Source organism: Hetaerina americana, unplaced genomic scaffold, assembly GCF_022747635.1.
Source record: "Hetaerina americana unplaced genomic scaffold, ioHetAmer1.1.p SCAF_29, whole genome shotgun sequence".
NCBI classification, from domain to species: domain Eukaryota; kingdom Metazoa; phylum Arthropoda; class Insecta; order Odonata; family Calopterygidae; genus Hetaerina; species Hetaerina americana.
In genome coordinates this window covers 4,244,280-4,263,331 of record NW_027286863.1, presented here as the reverse complement: position 1 = coordinate 4,263,331, position 19,052 = coordinate 4,244,280, and the positions used below count along the sequence as shown (strand labels likewise).

General features: G+C 37.2%; 2 protein-coding genes and 1 long non-coding RNA gene across 13 annotated transcripts in view; 2 read left to right on the top strand and 1 right to left on the bottom strand.

The window, feature by feature from the left end:
- Window positions 1–2,196, bottom strand: part of Remo (Remoulade) — a 38,396-nt gene extending 36,200 nt beyond the window's left edge. Inside the window, exons 1-2 of the mRNA XM_071587000.1 lie at window positions 1,954–2,196; window positions 1,580–1,845 (exon numbers count right to left, since the gene is read on the bottom strand). Of these exons, the coding sequence (XP_071443101.1) occupies window positions 1,580–1,797 (218 nt within the window). The 5' untranslated portion in view covers window positions 1,798–1,845; window positions 1,954–2,196. The remainder of the gene's footprint in view (window positions 1–1,579; window positions 1,846–1,953) is intronic.
- Window positions 2,197–2,301: 105 nt separating this feature from the next.
- Window positions 2,302–3,000, top strand: LOC139689911 (uncharacterized). The gene is made up of 2 exons (XR_011701443.1): window positions 2,302–2,699; window positions 2,799–3,000. It is a non-coding gene; the product is annotated as an uncharacterized lncRNA (long non-coding RNA).
- A 108-nt stretch (window positions 3,001–3,108) lies between these two features.
- Window positions 3,109–19,052, top strand: part of hfp (Poly(U)-binding-splicing factor hfp) — a 31,819-nt gene continuing 15,875 nt past the window's right edge. For 4 of the 11 annotated variants that reach the window (XM_071587071.1, XM_071587070.1, XM_071587069.1 and 1 more), the window contains exons 1-6: window positions 3,109–3,280; window positions 3,652–3,748; window positions 7,265–7,513; window positions 10,217–10,380; window positions 14,444–14,490; window positions 17,609–17,873. In XM_071587071.1, coding sequence (XP_071443172.1) covers window positions 3,224–3,280; window positions 3,652–3,748; window positions 7,265–7,513; window positions 10,217–10,380; window positions 14,444–14,490; window positions 17,609–17,873 — 879 coding nt within the window. In that variant the 5' untranslated portion in view covers window positions 3,109–3,223. Of the gene's footprint in view, window positions 3,281–3,434; window positions 3,534–3,651; window positions 7,514–10,216; window positions 10,381–14,443; window positions 14,491–17,608; window positions 17,874–19,052 lie in introns of all 11 variants that reach the window. The other 7 variants (XM_071587075.1, XM_071587074.1, XM_071587073.1 and 4 more) reach the window with 6 other exon arrangements.

Below are 19,052 nucleotides of genomic sequence, written 5' to 3'. Positions count from 1 at the left end.
CATTACTGAACAAGCTTCACTCTTGCTCAGGATGGGATCAAAATTGATCATGCAATTCAATTAATTTGCAACAAAGAGATCTTCAGATGTACAAATACCAGCTGAAATGTTGTGGAAAGTAAGTAGTAAAACCAAGTTTGTCTAAGACAGCAGAAGTGATCAAGTAAAAGTGCAACCTCCTTCCATCATTACTATGAATCTAGGGCATGCCAAGATAAACATAAATGTTAACTGAATGGAGTGGATATAGGGCACAAGAAGTAGTATTTGTGCTACAAAATAGGATGGTAAGAGTGAGGAATTAGTGGCAGGAAAGAATGAGTGGAATAAACGTTATATGCTGCTTTGGAAATATCTAGAGAATTAACAAGAATAAAATCTACAGACATGTATGAAAGGAAGAGTGATGGTTTGAGAAGGAGCAGACCAAGAAATTCGCGGGAGAATGCAGTCGCAGAAATTATCAAAAAAATAGATATTAGAACTCTCAGAAATAGCAGAGCACGTGTAACATAATGAATTAGTACGACAGAACATGAAAGGGGAACGTAAAAGAAAAAAGAACAAGGAAATGCAGAGGTAATTAATTTTAGGCATAACTTTCCTGAAATATCTTAAAGGACAGGCTTTTTTTTACACTTTTTATCTAAAAAGGATAATGTTATGATGGGTACTAATTATGAAATTTTAAAAGCAGGGAAAAAGGGAAATTTACTGAAAAACAGTATTCCTCAGCTATTCATAAGTTCAGGAATTATCTATCGCAGCCAATATACTACATAAATCTTTCCCACTCACACTCTCCCCCGATCAATATGAAACTTCTTTACCAAGAATTATCTACATTCCCGAAGATGGCATCTAGTTGGCAATTAAATGCATTGCACGCCATTTTTATAAAATTGTTATTAACAATAATCCAGGGTGTACAAATTAAAGTCAACAAAACATAATGACTACGGGAAATGTATTGCTTCCATCAAACCACAATGCAGGGTGATGGAATGAAAGGTTCTTTTCGGGACACAAGTTTTCTTGGAATGGTTTAGACGAAAAAGAGGAATCATTAATTAACTCACACTCCAAGATCTACTCACGCGAATAATTTAAGTGTTTCATAAACTGCATTACTGTTGTTGATATAGAGTTCCACAATTCTGAACTAGTCAAGTAAATAATATTTAAAACAGGTCAAGCATATTCAATTAGCTCGTTCTATGAATTGGACATTAAAGGGACAACTAATAATACCCACAGATGGTAAATAAAAGTGCCACAAGAGAACGAAAACTATATGCTTTTACATAGTTATCAAATTCTCTCAAAAAGAAGGATACGGCAGAGCTGTAGCTGGTAGAAACTTTGATGCAAATCTAAAAACTTTTACAGTATAATTAGGAAAATACATTAATACCAAATATTTTCGGATATAAACAATTCAAAATAAATTTCTATAAATCTATGTGGTTTTTATTCATGCCCATAATATAAGGCAAAGCAAACATGCAATAGATCAAACGAAAGCAATCAAGCTTACAATCTGATCGGACAATAAATTATCAAACTTTGCAATACTCACAAATGAACAGTGTTAGAGGGGAGTTTATCCAAATCGAAATCCTGCAGAGATGTAAGTTTAAGACTTGTATCCTGGCACTTGACCTTATAATTTCCATTCTTAGGAGTGCATACACACAAACTGGTGCACTTCCCGACATTATCGGATAATTCAGTTGAGGTCAACACAGATATGATGCTAATTATTGAGACAGTAATAAAGCCCAGCAGGGTCTTCATTATGCTGGGTCACTACCACTCGCTTTGTCTACATCTCTACTCCGTTTTCTGAAACAAGCGACATTTAGGCCATAATTTCCAATAAAGAACAAACGAAATGAACAATTGAGTTAACAATGTTTTCTCCGAACTAGAAATGGGGTCCACAAAACTTACTACTGTCAGTTGCCGAGGTTAATATAATGGCTAATTCCTATATGCTGGGAGAAACAGTCTCATGGAATAAAATCCATGCCATTCGGCAGAAAACAACTTTCATTCACCACATATAAATTCCTGACATCCTAAGACAACTATAAATTCATGTCATACTTTTCTGAAAGCAGCACAATTCAAGGGATTCACTGATCTCTTCAATAACAAGACCACAGCCATATTGGTTTAGAGGGCCGGTGTTGATGGTTGGCCAGTTTGGTGCCGACGAGAGAGGGAGACTTGTTTATCGATTCTTATTGGTGGGTCATTCTTTCCTTTGGTCAGAGCGTCGCTGCACATAATCACCAGCCGAAGCGGCGGAAATTTGACCTCATCCGAGGAAAGAGCGCAGGTTGTGTGCAGTCGACAAAAAGTGAATCTTTATGACTATAGGGGATTGTGTTATTGGTAAAAATAGTTTTGTTATCATTTTCGTGAAATTCCTCATAGTACGACCTGTGTTTAAATAATGTTTCGAGGAGCGAAAGTTCTTTATAGACGAATTGTCCCCTCCGTTGCAGCGATGTGCAAATGTTACCCGTCGAGAATTATCCGATATCCTACAACTATTATGTATGGTGGGAGTGGCTTTAAAATGAAAGAGTTTTGTACATCCGCGTGCTGCATGATAACTAGTGATATTGGACACAGTGCGCCATTGACATCTACAAGCAAAAATTTACGTCTTCTGTTTACTTGTAAAAAATGTAACTCTCGTAATGATTACGTGATTTCTAAACTCGCTTATTTTAAGGGAGTTGTTATTGTTGATTGCAAAGGATGCAAAAATAAACATCTTATTGCAGACAATCTGGGCTGGTTTCCGGACTTAGAAGGAAAAAAGAATATTGAAGATATACTTGCTGCTAAGGGTGAAACAGTGAGAAAGACTCCAAATGAAGATGATGTTATTGAAATACTGGATGACACTATTAAAAAATTACAGCCCAGCTAAATTGTTCACATTTATGCTATCTGTATAAATAAACTCCATTATTTGCAAAGTTACATCGCATTCCAAATTATTTGTCAGAGAATGGCCCGGAAACCCCTAACACTCGAATCGAAATTGGTAACTCTAAACCTTGAAAGCGATAATCGAAAGCAGAAGTCATCCTACACCGGCTCAACTTCGGAGCTTAAGGGGTCCGCTGGAGCAAATTATCAGATGAATGAAACTAAAAGGCGATTTCAGGAACGATAATTCATTTAAGTGAATTTATTCACTCGGATGGCTACAATGACCGCGGAATCCGGTTTAATTGAAGTCAACGGGACGGATAGCATGGTACGTGCTTCTGTGGCTTGGAAATGCATTTGTTTAAGTTAGAATAGGTTTTATTCAAATAGTCACTAAATATTCTGTCACTAATGAGGCAAGTGTAATTGAATGGAACCTAGGTTCCATAATTCAATGTTTATTGAGGATATTTTTGTCTTAGCTTGCTGTTTAAGAAGAAATACTTGTGAATAATTTTGAGCCAGAGCTATTGAACGGCCATCCGCCATTTTGTCTCCTAGTGTTACGCGTGATGGAAGCGGTATGTTGTATTCCAGAAAGTTAATTACGCGAGAGTTAAAGTAACATTCAACTGTAGATAGTGTATGAATTGCAATCAAGGCGCTGTTATTGTTCATACTTAATTCTTTTCGTTCCAGAATTCTCCACCATGTCCTCAACCACCTCCGCCTCCGTCTCCTCCACCACCATTACCTGCCGAACCCGAGCCACCATTAAAGCGAATAAAAATTGAGGGTGGGTAGCCTCTCTCCATTACCTTATTACTAAATATCAATAACTCTCTGTAAAGTATTGGGCCATTAGCCAAAGCTTACCTCTCGACCATAAGTGTATAGTTCGACGGGCGGAACTGCCCCGATTATGTGGTCCAGATTTTGGTTATCGATCCCAGGCATTGTAGAGAAAGATTTTTGGTATAAAAGGATATATAATTAGGGAAGTATAATCTACTAATTTGGAATACTTTTTTCTCTTCGAGTTTTACAGAACCTTGCTGGCGTGACCTTACGGATGCGATCTGTTGACTGCCCAAGGGATAACTCAACAATCTCAAAAATGACATTTTTTGATTACACCTTTTGGTAACGATCGGGCCGCCCTTAAAAATCCGCAACACCTTAGGAATCGTGACTCATTTACTGTGTTAGATTCGAGGGTCATTGTTATCGTGGGATGGCCTAGACATTTCAAACCAAGTCTTCGTAAATGATCACGTCTAAATCCTAATCAATTTCTCATGTGGACTATCATTTCAACTCTCTCCCGAAATGCGATGTGTAATTAATTAGATATTAAGTGCTATCCATGTTCTCTCTGCTTTCATGTATAAATGAATACATGTGTCTTTTCCCATTTTCTCTTTTATATCTGCCATTTTTAGCATTTGTTTGGGCGACTGCTGGTGCGATGGAATGCAGTTCACTACACAGTGAGGGTGTGAGAGCATGGTGAAAATGGAAGAAGGGAATCAGGAAAGGTGCCATGCAGTAAAATTAACTTCATTAAAATAGATATAATTGTTTGGTAGTTGCATGTATTAGGTAGCTACATTAGACTTCCAAAAATGATTGAGTTTAAAGTCCATTGGGAGGATTGTATTACACTGGTCATGTGGGTTTCAATGCACTCTTCTGACTCGGCAAGTAAGTGCAAGGAATGCCGAATTGTTTACTTTTCCGGAACTTTGGCAAAGGAAATGCTATAAATTCATCAATGCTCGGTGGTCAACTGTGGTATAGCTGCTTCTATAATATTTGTGTAAAAATTTACAATGCCGGACATTTCTGCTTCATGGAATACATTAGCAGAGTGTTTGAATAAAATTAGCTAGTGTTATTGTATATGATGCTTAAACGTGTGAGCCTGTATCAGGTAAATATAACTTGGTTTTTTTTAATTGCGATAGTACCACGTAACTTAACTTTGCTCTGAACACCTGAATTTTGTATTGGATGCCGAATTCAAAATGCTCTGGTCATTTTTAAAGTTAAAATTTTTCACAATTTAAAATGTTTGGCATAGCCATTGTATTTTCCCATTTTATTCAACTGGACTCCTTTCTTATTTAGTTCTGTCAGTTAAGTTTTTCTGAGAAGTACATATTGCATTAAATCAAATCATAGTCAAAGTTGTTGTCTAAGAGCAATGTTGTTGGTAATATACTCTCACTTGTTTTTCCATGTGAAGGAATTGTGTAGTAGTTTCTTGGAAAAATAAGCCCGTGATTAAATAAATACATATAGAATGTATAAAACATGTTTAATTTGCCTTCATTTGTAATGTTTTGTAATAAGTAAGATAAATTGTAAATTTGGTCCTTTTTCGAAGTTGCTCATTGCCATTTGACTGGAATTCATTCCAATTCATTCATAAATACAAACATTTAAGAAACTTGGAAAGAAAGCCGGTATTGATATTTACATGAGAAGCACCATGGACTTAAACGATGTTCTTCTCTCTTTTCTGTTGTCTTTCCAGATTGACTCCCTGAAAATGGGATTAGGCTCAGTTGAAGAAGGGGTTGGAAACTGACAAGCACAGTAATGCCCCCTCTGCTCATCTTCAAATTAGTTGATGCTTTGTTAACAAGGTCAATTTTAGTTTTGGTTTTGCTAATTTGGGTCTCATAAAATGTGTATTGGTAGGTTTGTTATGCAGTAAACCTACATCTCGTGTGTATATATATACATTTTATATCCTGAGTTTTTTAAATGGCATTGCTTTTTCATGTATAAAATGCTCTTTAATTGTTTGTCATCTGTGTGAAATGACAGCACCTTGGATGAATGAAAATTGTGAAAAGGTCAATTATAGTAAAGTAAAAGTAAAAAGAGAATGGTAGGACAAAGTCTGTGCTTCAGTCAGGTGAGTGGGTCAGAATTGCATAACTTTTAGGTTACCACTTCTGTTCACAGGTGTTATAAATTATGGCATTACATTTAATATTTTTTCACAGGAATATGACGGAGCCCGTTTCCAGTTCATCAAACTTGTTAAATTTTTTCCAGTGCCAGGAATCTAAAGTTTCCATTTCTTTGCAGATGTTTTTTTCAAGTTAAACTAAAGATGGCCATCATGCTCAAAATTTTATATATTGTATTTCATATATACAGATAAATTTTTCATTTGGGGATGTCTGCCTTTGTTCTTTTTGTTGTAAATAAGTGAATTTACTTTAATTTTTTTATTGTAATAAAAATTGATTTTCAATCGTAATCATTCACTCACATATTCTCATTTTTTTATGATCTCCATGATAATAGTGTCTCAAGTTTTGTTAAGTGCAGTGCAATGAACATGTTACAACAGAATTCCACCACAAACTTTTGAGTGCTCGAGAGGTATTTATCTATAGCTACCAAAGGCCCAAGTTGAAATTTTATCTTGAATTCTATGAAGTTAGTGAAAGAATAAATGCAGACTTGAAGTGATGGTCATCTTTAACACTCCCCACTACTTGCCGATAATTTTAATAACTTTGACAAGTTGAATTGTACCAAATTATGTAATCCAACAAATGTTATTTACCAAGGCTAATGAGATGATCGTATGATTTCCTTGTTTTCTTTTTCTCTTTTTTCTGTGTCGTTACATGGGTAGACTTGCGCCTAGCCTAGCCTAGCCTGCTGTTTTCAGGCGTGTTGACGCTGGGCCGGAAAAGTGGGGGCAACGTGACCCCCCCCAGTCACCTGCACTACCCCTTTTGCGGTAAAAGTCAACCACTTGCCTCGGTTGTGTCCACATTTGAGAATAAGAAAAGTAATGAATTGTCATGCAGTATAAAGAACTTTTTTGAAAAGTGACACAGTACCAAACCTTTTTGAATGGAAAATTTTGGGATGAGACTAAAGGGGTAATTGAGTGAAACATTTGGTTTTGGGCTGACTCTTAAGAACAAAATGGTTTGGTGCCTCTCACCATAAATACAAATCTCATGTTTAGTTGACTGACATTATTTTAAAGTAATTGTTGTTCATTGTGAAATAAGTCTTGCAGACTAGCATCAGCAACTAATTCTAGCGTATGAACTTTCTGTGTTAATGTGCAGATGCGCTCACACATTCATTTCTTTTTTATAATCTTAACCAAGTGAGATTTGCCCTTGTCTTAGTGGTGGCTTATTTCCCAGGATGTGTTGGGATTTGCTTAGGTCAGACTAATAAGACCATTTCCTGGTTGGTTGGCTGGCTAGTCTGTGTGGCTTTCTGTTTTTAGTCACTTGTAGCTAACTGTCTTGTTCTGGGTTTTCAGAGCCAGATGAGGAAGAAGAGATGTGGCACGATGATGGCCTTTGTCCTCCAGGGGAAACCATGCCTTTAAAACAAGAAATTAAAATGGAAATGGATGAATGCGATTCCAGCATATTTTGTAAGGTGGAGGACATAAAAATTGAGGGATGTGACATCAAACAAGAGATGGAACCTCCAAAGTGGGAGCCATACTCGGATTTTCTGCCTGGTCCAATCATAGATCTGGTTCAAACTGGACCTCTTACAACTGGTCAGTGATAATGTTCCTTTCATTGGTTATTAAAAGCAATGTCATAATATAAGCATAACTTAGTTGAATCGATTGTATCAAATGAGCCAATGTGTTAAGAATGAAACCATCTGACTCAGAATTGCATGAAATTTGTGGTGGCTATAACACTAGTTGAAGACAAAGTGTGTTGACACTTTGTCTTCGGCAACTGTGGAAAATTATGGAGTGATTTTTGAAATATTGCAGTTAAATTAATTGGTAAATCCCTTTAGTCTCTGCATAGTGGTACCAGCACATTTAGTATTTCAGTAATAGCTTTACTTTGATTGAATGAACTGTTCTGAAGTCTTTTATCTATTTAAAAGTATTCAGTGAAGATCTCAGAGCAGTTTTCATTTTCCTAATAGTGCAAGTATAGTGTGATCTTGGATGCAATGCAAAACTCCGGAAAATTAAGCAATTTTTCTGGGCATTGTTTTACTATAAAAATGAGTGTTTGCAAAATATTTTAAATTGTTAGTATAATCATAAACATTAAATTTAGACAACATATCTCAACTTAAGCATTGCTTAGTGAATTGGAAATTCAGTGCTACAGCTATGGGATTAGAATCAATATTAATAAAACAAAGGTTATGCGATTTTCTAGAAAGAAAAAGGCTAAGCTTAACATTAAAGTAAGAGGGCAAAAACTAGAGCAGGCAGAACAGTTTACGTATCTCGGTAGTGTTTCGGACCAACACGGTCAAAGTAGTAAGGAGAAGAATTGCGCTAGGCAAAGGGGCTTTCACGAGGAGGGGGGAGTTGAGGAGAGGGACGTTGAGTAAGCATGTTAAGAAAAGACTTAAAAACTTTGATATGGAGCGTAGCTATGTACGGTGCGGAAACGTGGTCATTGAAGCATGAGTATTGACGTAGACTGGAGGCTTTTGAAATGTGGGTGTGGAGAAGAATGGAGAAGGTGAAGTGGACAGAGAAGAAAACAAACGAGGAAGTACTTGGTATGGTGGGCGAAGAGAGGGGTTTGTTGGGAGCAATCCTATGGAGGCAGGAAAAGTGGATGAAGGGGGTGTTGACCAGCAGTGAGATGTTGAAGACTGTGATTGAGGGGAGAATGTTGGGCAAACGAGGAAAGGGAAGGAACAGGATAGCGATGTTGGACGAGATGAAGGGAGGAAGAAAGTACTCAGAGATGAAGAGGGACCTGATGTAGAGTAGGATGTTGTGTTTTCATGGGAATCACTAAATACGTATTTAGGAGCTTTGTCCATCCTAAAACCTACCTTAACCGGTAGATTACCTAATAATATAATAATAATATATCTCAACTTGCTTGATTAACGGGGCCTCCGGAGGTGTTTGCAGGCCCATTTCAATATTCCATGGTCCATATCGGCGAATGCTGTTTCAATAATAGCTGTTGCTTGATGCAATGTTTGGATGTCTGGACTTGTTGGTGACCAATTCGGCCATAGTCCAACAGATTTAAATCTGGGCTGTTGGGAGGACATAAATTTTGGGCCAAAACTTATCAAAAGTGTCATACAATCAATTTTGCGTGAAATGCCTCAAATGTGCTTGTGTGCTGTCCTGCTGGAAAATGTATGGCCTTCCAGATAACGCAGTTTCCATCCATGGCTTCACCACATTTGTCAGAACATTCAAATAAACTTCTTTGTTGTTGTTATTTTCCCCTTTGTGAAAGAAAAGCAGTGGCATGACATCACCCTGACCAACATCAAGCATCCTGATAACACGCTCCTTTCAGTGAGTTTTCCTTGCCTGTGTTGGGAAACCGATGTCAGACCTTTCTGACTCATTATACTTTGCGACAACATCATATACTGTTGATCTCTGATACCCGTAGAACCAAATAATTTCTGTCCCTAAGTAACCAGCACGTACACTTGCAATAGTCATGGCTAACCTATATTAAAGATAACAGTTTCAGGTTCAACTTTGTGGAATTCCTTCATTATGAGGGTAAAAAGAAACTTCCTTCCAATACATACACTCCCCTAGACCACTAATAGGCTGCTGCACCTAAACTTAACTCACCCCCTCTCCCTTAGTCCCCCTGCCTTACTCCCCTCTTGGAGCCAGGCTATATAAGTTGAAAAAATGTTGATGTTGTCACCTGATGATGATGCACAGCATCGAAACCATGGTCATGAAATATTAAATCTTTATTGTGGAAGTGTTGAGTTTCTTTTTACCCTAACCTGTATTGTTTCAATGAAAAGATCTGGTGAAGTCATGAATGCTTGCTCAACAATGGCCGAGATCATGGATATCTTTTACAATAAAGTGAATGAATTAGTTTCCCATAGTGGTCAGCCAAGCACCATCTTCATATTTTTAGGCATAAGTAGGTAAACTTGAGAACATGGAAAGGCCATAATGGCATTTATCATAATGAGGAAAATGTGGTTTTTGGGCCGGGGGGGGGGGGGAGATTTAAAAAAATCGGGAATAGTTTTTGTGATTACTTCATATGTATTTATATTCTTTACCGCAGGTAGTTCTTGTTGGCAAATAACTTTATTTGGAATAAAATATTTGTAAAAAAAATGGTCCTCATCACAGTTGGATAAATACCTAGTTGGCACCATTTCATTTGAACAACGCTGAGTTTATGTTCCCTCGTTGTTGCACACCATCAATATTTCGTTTGGGTATCATTTCAGCTGGACATAATTTCATAATTTTTTCCTGCTGCAGGACCTGGAGCGAAAAGGGATGCAGCTGTGCCTGGCCTGCTGGGGCAGGGACTGACGAAGCTTTCATCTGACCTGCTGGAGGCTGTCGCTAGGGCCAAGAAGTATGCCATGGAGCAAAGTATAAAGATGGTGTTGATGAAGCAAACGTTGGCTCATCAACAGCAGGTAATTAATTATTAGCTTTGGAATTAGTCCTTTGGCATTTTAAAGTAGAGTGCTTAAATGTATATTATACAATCATTCAAGGAATAATTTCTATGTATGGTTTGTCTCTGTGAGGAAATGTGAAATAAATAATAATATCCACTTAGGACCTGGGTTGGATTTTGGCATTTATTCCAATTCAGGGCCTTGAGAACATTTGGTCTGTTGCTGATGTCATCACTTTGGCCTAAATTCAAGGCCCACTTATGCAGGTGTTGAATGTCATTTTTCTGCAACTGATCGAAGTGAGTGCAATCAATTGAAGGGGACAGATTCTGTGATCTCCTGAATTTTTTTTAAAATCTGTTTTAAGTTATAACTGCCATGGAAAAAAGAGCCACGGAAAGGTATTAGTTCATAAGTTGTAAACCGGTAGCCCGGAACAGTTGAAAATATGAGAACTTGACCATAAAATAAAGATACTATTTTGTAATTTCCATGTTTAAAAGTTGAATCACTCAATGTCAAACAACTGCTGTGAAAGCCATGAGTAGAACTCTCTATTTCTAGTTAATTTTTCATGTACATTTTAGAGAAATAAACTCACACCTGAGTATTACTTGTGATAAGTAGATTCTTGTTATATGCCATACTCTTACCAGATTTCAGTGGTACTTAAAATTTCCAAATGGCTTGTAACCTGGCCATTATTAGCATAGAGAATGTATGAATAGTAAATGTGTTCCTCATAAAGTAAGAGCCCGTTATTATTCTGAGGTCCATTTCCTTTGAATGTTATTTATTTTATTTTACAATTACGTTGCAATTAGGCAATTTTCCTGGTGGCAACGGTCAAGTTTGGTCAAAGATAACTCTTACAACGAAAATTACATACTTACACGCACTTTAAAAACAGATAAGAGACAAAATATTTTTACATACAATGACACTTCCACATCACATACAAAATGCCGTCCACATCACATACAAACAATATTTTAATAACTATAATGAAGTTTATTACCCAGTGGCTGCTTTAGATTTATACTTAAAACTTCTAAAATTGGATGGAAAGGGCTCAAACAAACCTCCAGGCAGCTGGTTCCAATCAATCATAGTTATATTTAAAAAAGAGTATTTTTTCTTATTTGTTTTTTGAGTCCTTATATTTATTTTGAAGCTATGGTCGTTTTTTCCCTTAAAGTTAGGCTTTTCTATTCCTTGCCATAAATCTTCCCATGCTTCATCCATTTTAACAATTCTATACATCGCGCCTAACCTACTCCTTTTTCTTCTATTTTTCAAACCCTCCCATTTCAGTATATCTAACATTTCTGTGACACTATCTGTTCTTTTGTACCTTCCGAGTACATATCTTGCTGCCTTTCTTTGAACTTTTTCTATCTTTCTAATATGTCCCACCTCATATGAATCCCATACTATGGAGGAGTATTCTAGGATAGGGATAACCAGTGCCTTGTATGCTTATTCTTTTGTGGCTACGCTACTTCCTTTTAAATTTCTCATCACCCAATGCAATACTTTAAATGCTTTCCGTGTCAAATTGTCTACTTGGACTCCCCACCCAAGATCCCTAGTTAAATAAATGCCTAAATATTTGCATTGACTGGTACATGGGATTCTTTCTCCAAAGAGGGTGTAAATTTCCTTGTCTGCATTCTTTTTATTTGAAAAATTTATATGCTTACTTTTACTTATATTAATGCCCATATTATTATTTGTAACCCAGTCACCAAGGCGATCGATGTAATTTTGTAGTATTACGTGGTCATTTACATGCTCTATCCGTCTGTATATAATGCAGTCATCAGCAAAGAGTCTTATTTGAGAATGTAAATTGTATGGTAGATCATTTACGTAAATTAGGAAGAGCAACGCTCGCCTCATTTGAAAATGTTTCCCCTAATTTTACTTTTTGAGTTCTGCCTCTGAGAAAATTTTTTATCCATTGTTTTACCCTCAAGTCCAATGGTAACGAATCCAACTTTAAGAATAATTTATTGTGAGGCACTCGGGCAAAAGCTGCCGAAAAATCAACAATTACTGCATCCATCCACATCCTTACCTTCGTCTATTGTGTCGCTGATATATTGGCTAAATCCCAAAAGCTGCGTTTCACACGAGTATCCCGTTCTAAACCCATGTTGGTGTTTGAATAGCCATCTATCTCTTGTCCACCATTCCCGAATGTAGTCAGCGATTCTTTTTTCCATTATTTTACAAACAACTGAGGTTATGCTTACCAGTCTATAATTGTTGGCAATTGTTTTATCCCCTTTCTTGAAAATTGGTGTAATATTTGCTTTTCAAGCAAGGGCAAGGAATCATTATTTAATGTTACTTTGAATATATGACTCAGGTCCAAAGGTATTGCGGTATCACCCAGTTTTAGAATGTCAATTGAGATATTATCCGGTCCCACTGACTTATTTTTCTTCATCCTCCTTATTTTTTTTCACAAAATACGAGTCATCCACGATAATACCGTTTGTCGAGGGCAGTAAGCTATTTGGTGCTGTTATGCCAATGAAGTTCTCTGTCGTTTCTGAGCAATTTAGGCAAGCCTTATTTTCCTTTTTGTTTTCTATTCTCCAAAAAACATCCGTAAAGCAGGAGTTGAACATATTTGCTATTTTTACAGTGTCTGTTACAATGCCATTCGCCTTAGTTTTTAGTATATCCATGCATTCCCTGTTATCTTTCCTCGTTCTCATGTATTTATAAAATTCCGTTGCATTGTCTTTTGAAATTGCATTTATGAGAAATTTTTCCTTTGCCTTCTTCTTTTCCCTGTTTAGGTTCCGGGCCAAGGTCCTGTAATGGTGTGACATTTCTTTACTTTCATTCTTTAATCTATGTGCCTTTCTTACCGCTCTCTTGAGTTTTTTTATGGTTTTGTTGTAGTACTCCGGATCCATGTTCTGTTTCAAATTTTTATGGGAACATACTTCATTTGCCCTTCAAGAATTATTTCTTTGAATGTTTCCCATATTTTCTCCACGGTCGCTCCACTAGCTGCCCATTCAGGAAACTTGCCCCTTAAAAATCCTGAAACTCTTCCCTATCTGCCCAGGTATATTGCCAAATTTTCTTTTCATCCCCCATAACTCCTTTTGTTGATCTGTACCAGTTCATTTGAACACACACTGCTGCGGGATCACTTATTCCCGGAAAGACATTATACTAATGATAGGGTGTGGAGATCTAAGTAGAAAAACGTCAAGCGTATTTTCTTCCCTAGTGGGCTTATTTACTGCCTGGGTGAACCCTTCTTCGTTAATGAGGCGATTTACCAGATCTTGTGCCTGCCCGCCCCCTGCTGTTTTGCCCCCCCCCCCCCCACCATACCCCATTTCTGGAAGGTTTAAATCCCTGGCTATGATGATGTTATCTTGGGGGTTTTCAGAACAATAGTCAGCAAGGATCTCCAACACCTTCCAGTGCATACCTTCGCTTGGACTTCTGTACGGAGCAATTATTTTTAACCATTTGCTACTTTCTGCTTCTCGTATCCTTACACACATCATCTCACAGTTACTTTGTTGCCAATCTATAACGCTTATTATGCTGCTACAAACACAAATGAATACTCCTCCGCCCCTCCCACGTCGATCCCTTCAATAGACATTGTAATTTGACGGAAAAATTTTGGCCGATGTAATGCTGCCGTTAAGCTAAGATTCTGTGCCAATTATGATGTTGGGATTACATGCATCTATTGCAGTTTCAAGTTCCCTAGATTTGTTGAGGATACTTCTACTGTTTACCTGGAGGATATTTAAGCCCTTACCTTCAATTTTACCGTCTATACCGTGCACACTCTCGGGTCTGCTTGTAGAGCCCCTGGGCAGCACTGTGCTCGCAATATCTGTTGAATGTAAATATTAAATGCCTGGTCACATTAGTTTGTTCTGTGAACATCTGAATTTATGTGTAAAAGAGGCATGAGAAGTTGACCTTGATTGTTCTTTACTTTGACTTCTTTCTTTGTCATGTTGTTATTTTTTTATGAAACCTCCATAATGTGCGTTATTGTAATTGTTAATTTTATTATCTTCCTCAGCAAGCCAAATCTCTGCAGCGTCATCAAGCGTTGGTTCTGATGTGCAGGTATGTTATTTCAATTAAGTTTTAATATATGATTTTTATGAGTCAATGTTTTAGTTGCAATTGTATTTCAATTTTGAGTCATCGTTAGTATAAATTATTAAACAATAAAATTAATAATTCCATTATTATCCACTTCTAATATGAGTTTTTCTGCTGTATTGATTTTGACTTTTCATAAATTCCTTTCTTTATTAGGATTATTGGTTACATAATATTAAAACCTCAAGTGTGTGCTTCCTCGTTTCAGTAAAACAGGATTCACTTTGTACACAAGGAATTATTTCCTGAAATTAATTCTGTGCAATTTTGAATCCCAGAAATGTTTTCAGTATCAGAGATTTTCTCCAAAATAAAAGTAAAATTTTAATTGTAATTTGACTCAAAAATATATGCTCGCAGAATTTCAAATTTTTCTATCGAGGTGTCTTTAGCCTGGAGTCAGTGAGGAAAAACGCGAGAGATGAAAATACTTAAATTTCTGAAATCATATTTGGGAAATATTTAGCAAATTTAAAAAGTGAATACATTGTATCTAAATTTTTATTTATTTGCCAACCTATTTAAGGAAGGACAAAATGATATGTATATGAACATGATGCAAATAAATAGTCGCATGAATCCATTGTTTTAAAAAACAAATAAAGTCGAAAAAGAGGTACTTAGTTATTACACAAATAATGTATTAAACCTAACATAGGTTTCCACTTACGAAGTCATCGTCAGGTAAAATACAGAGGACGCACAGCATTAGATCGGAGAGAGAGAGAGAAGAGGAAAGGGGAGGGGAAAGAGAAGGGGAACTGGGATGTGTTGGGGTAGAGAGAGAGGGCGGTTGGGTATGGTGTCTGGATGGGACCCAAATGGTCCCGTGGGGCCATACCCAACCGCCTTCTCCCCCTCCTCCCCATACACACCCGGGGATCGAGATGGTCCGGTGGCTATCGTACCGGCTTCCCACCCAGAAGGTTCAAAACCCGGCGGTGTTGAATATTTTTCAGTGGTATCTCAATACCTACCTTTGAGTGAGTATGCCATCTGTCGGATGGGACGTTAAGCTGCTGACCCCTCGGTGCCTTTCATGAAGAGTAGGCTAATGCCGACGCCGGGTTTCTCTCCACCCTTCATCCTTTCCTGTCCATCCCTAATGGTGCAAATGACCTCAGCTGTCGGTCCCCTCCCCTAAATGCCACTACTTCGTGCACACACACGCCAGTTTCCGTTCTCTTTCCCCCCCCCCCCCCTTCTCTAAGCTGTGTCTCTTCTGTATTTTACCGGATGATGACTTCGTAAGTCAAAACCTATGTTTGGTTTAATACAATATGTATGTTATAACTAAGTATCTCTTTTTCGATATGAGTCGCTTCCACAAAGTGACGCCTCAAGCAATTCTATTTAAATAAATAAAGCCACAATGCATTCAATAGATTGAGGCGAGACATGGGGGAAATTTGTCATCATTAGAAAAACAAAGGTTCATTTTTCCACAAGTTTATTGGTGGCATACAATGCATTTCGGTTTGTTTTTATCACAAAACCACAATGATCCACCCAGATGATGTTTTGTTAGTTGAGGGTAGAGTACTCTACGTGCTAAGCCATGTATGGCATATAAAATTTTCACACCAGGGTAAGGGAGCTGATTCTTTTTCCTCTGGTATCCCAGGAAGATCTATTGCTGGAGAAATCACTCCGCTTGCGTAAAGTGGGAATTGGAATTGCACCTGAGCAATCCAGTCAGTTGCCCAGTTCTTTATTCACTGAATTACCTTGCCCCTTCTTACTGTAATTAGCAACCCATTTTTTATTTTTATTAATTTTCTGTAGAAAATCAGTTTTTCAAGAAGTTCATATTATTTGATGGATGATGATCTTAATGAAAATGAGTTTGAGATGCCTGTTTTGATTTTGATCAAAGCATGAGCGACTCACAGTGATCGTTGCTGATAAGATCTGACTTCAAAGTTGTCATGTGTTATGATTTTGTTGTTCTTTAACCTTTCCATTGTTGTTTTTAGTTTTTATACCTCTGAAAACATTGTTACAAAGGATATTTTAGTTGCTATGCAACCTCTCCAATTGCTTAACTTCATTAAATGAGTATGATTTACCTGTCTTCGTAAAATCATAACATGAAGGACTTGCCGATTGTTTCAAATTACTATTTGCTTTACTCTCATCATTAATGGCGGGAACTATGGACTATGCACTTCGTTGTTAATAGCAAGAAATTTCCTCTGGGGTATTGATTTTGCCCAAGCATGTTTCTAAGTTAACATGCAAAGAATCAAATCTTAAAATAGGAAACATTGTAATAGCACTAGTGAGGAAATTTATGAGTTTTCCTGGAAAATTCTGCTTTTTACCATTTTATTCCATAAAAGGTTATTCTCTTGGTCAATTTTTGGGCAGGTAAGATTTTTCCCTGGATTTCATTGCTTAAAATTGAGGGAGCTGCTGGTTCACAGGTTTATTCCCTGATTTTTTTCAATGAAATCCCACTCCTTAGAATAAAAAATATGCAGCTTTGTGAACTTGCTTATTTTTAATTAAAATGACTTAATAGAAATAAAATGAAATAATGACTATTTTTGCTGGATTTTTGTTATTTAATTGAAATAACCTTAAAATTTACTCTCTAAAAATCTTGGATTGCAACTCATTGATCACATTCTTATGCTTATCGCTGTGAGTGCATTTGTCCAGTTTAGGCATATAACCGCCATGTGTATTGTTAGTATTTTATTTGCTTAGTATAATTATATGGATGGACATGTTTGCATTGTCTGGGAGGACCTGAGAATGCAAGTTACTTACTCATGTTTAGAATTCCATTACGAGATGTTATTTAAAGACAACTGGAGTACGGTGAAGTTGGTTGGTGGCTGTTATTTCATTGAAATTTTGCACTTATTGAGTCTTTTATCAAAAGTGTTTTTCATATCTCGCATATGATAATTCTATAGAATTGTCATAGTTAAAGTAAGACTTATGACTTTAGTCATGGACATAAGGCTATTGGCCCTTCTTATGAGTTCTAGAATTTTTATTTAAACCTAAATGTATCTCTCCCTAACGTAAGATCTTTTCAAGCAAATTAGGCTTTTTTTTTTGGTTTTAGGGTTTATGTGGGCAGTATAAGCTTTGAGTTGAAGGAGGATACCATTAGACAAGCATTCCTACCATTTGGCCCCATCAAGTCAATCAACATGTCGTGGGATCCAGTCACGCAGAAGCACAAAGGCTTTGCATTTGTGGAGTATGATATCCCAGAGGCAGCCCAGCTGGCCCTTGAGCAGATGAATGGTGTCATGATCGGTGGACGAAACATCAAGGTAGAAGTTCCGCAATTGACGTGTTTTCGGACCGCGGCTCTGGAAGACACGGTGAGGAAATCAGTCGGCCAGAGTTGCGTGGGGGTTTGGGCGATTGTGTTGGGAAGCGAGGAGCGCTGCGCATGAGTTCTAAAATTGATTCACGGATAATTGGTACCCTGTTTTGCTGGGTTCCAGACTGATCAGACTGGAGTTGCTGCAAACATTTGACTGGCCTTTAAATGTTGGTACCCTCTAGAATTCTGCAGTATCCATTTTATTTGACCACTTGAGGTCCTCATCTGTAATGCATGTCCTCTCAGGAACACTGTGCACGAATTATGTGCTCATATGCAGGCTCCAAGTGAGTGATCTTCGTGTCCCATCCTCTCCCAAACCCTAAGATTGATATCCTCGTTAAGTCGAGGTCTCTTGTCAAGTCATCGTATACTCTTTTCCCCCAAAGAGCTTGGCGAGTTTTAATCAAGCAGCCATAGCAACTTAAGGCTTGAAAATCCAGTTCCAATCATTTAACCAAACATCGCACAAGGGGCTTGGTGTCTTTCAGAGTGGCGGATATATTTGTGTAAGCATTTTAATCAAGGTGTGAAGTACAGCCCATTTATTAACTCCTTGGAAAATTATGTTTGAGTGATGAAATTGTTTTAAATGGCCTATCTGGCAAAAGGAAACATGACTCACAGCAAATTTTGAATTTTTAAGTCCTAAGAACATAATGCTAATCATTTTTTAAGGCTAATTTTAATTGCATGAATGTAGAATTAGTTATAATATTCTTTTATTTCTGCATGTGAAATACTGTTTACTCATCTCAGTATAATTTAATAATTTGTAGGTATTTTTCTGATAGTCGTTTGAACCAATCTAAGCTAAGTTTCTGAAATATGCCAGTTGTGAAATACCTTCTGTAATAAACGTATTATGAATTGAATAGTTATCGTATCTTGTAGCTTTAGGGATGGCTCTCACTCAATTATTAAACCCCATCTGCCTTTTTTACTCGCAAGGGTTGTGAAATTCCAGCAAATGTTATTTTTGATCTGTGAGAAAATATCTTGAATTTTTTATCTAAAAATTTGAGCGTGTCCCACGAAAACATCAGTGTTAAGGGCAACTATTTATTAGGCTCGAATCTGTATTAAATCTGAAGCTAATAATGTTAATAATAAAGACAGTTCTGGAAGCTGTGATGGCAGTAGTTTTATTCTCTGGCCCCTGATGTAGGTATTG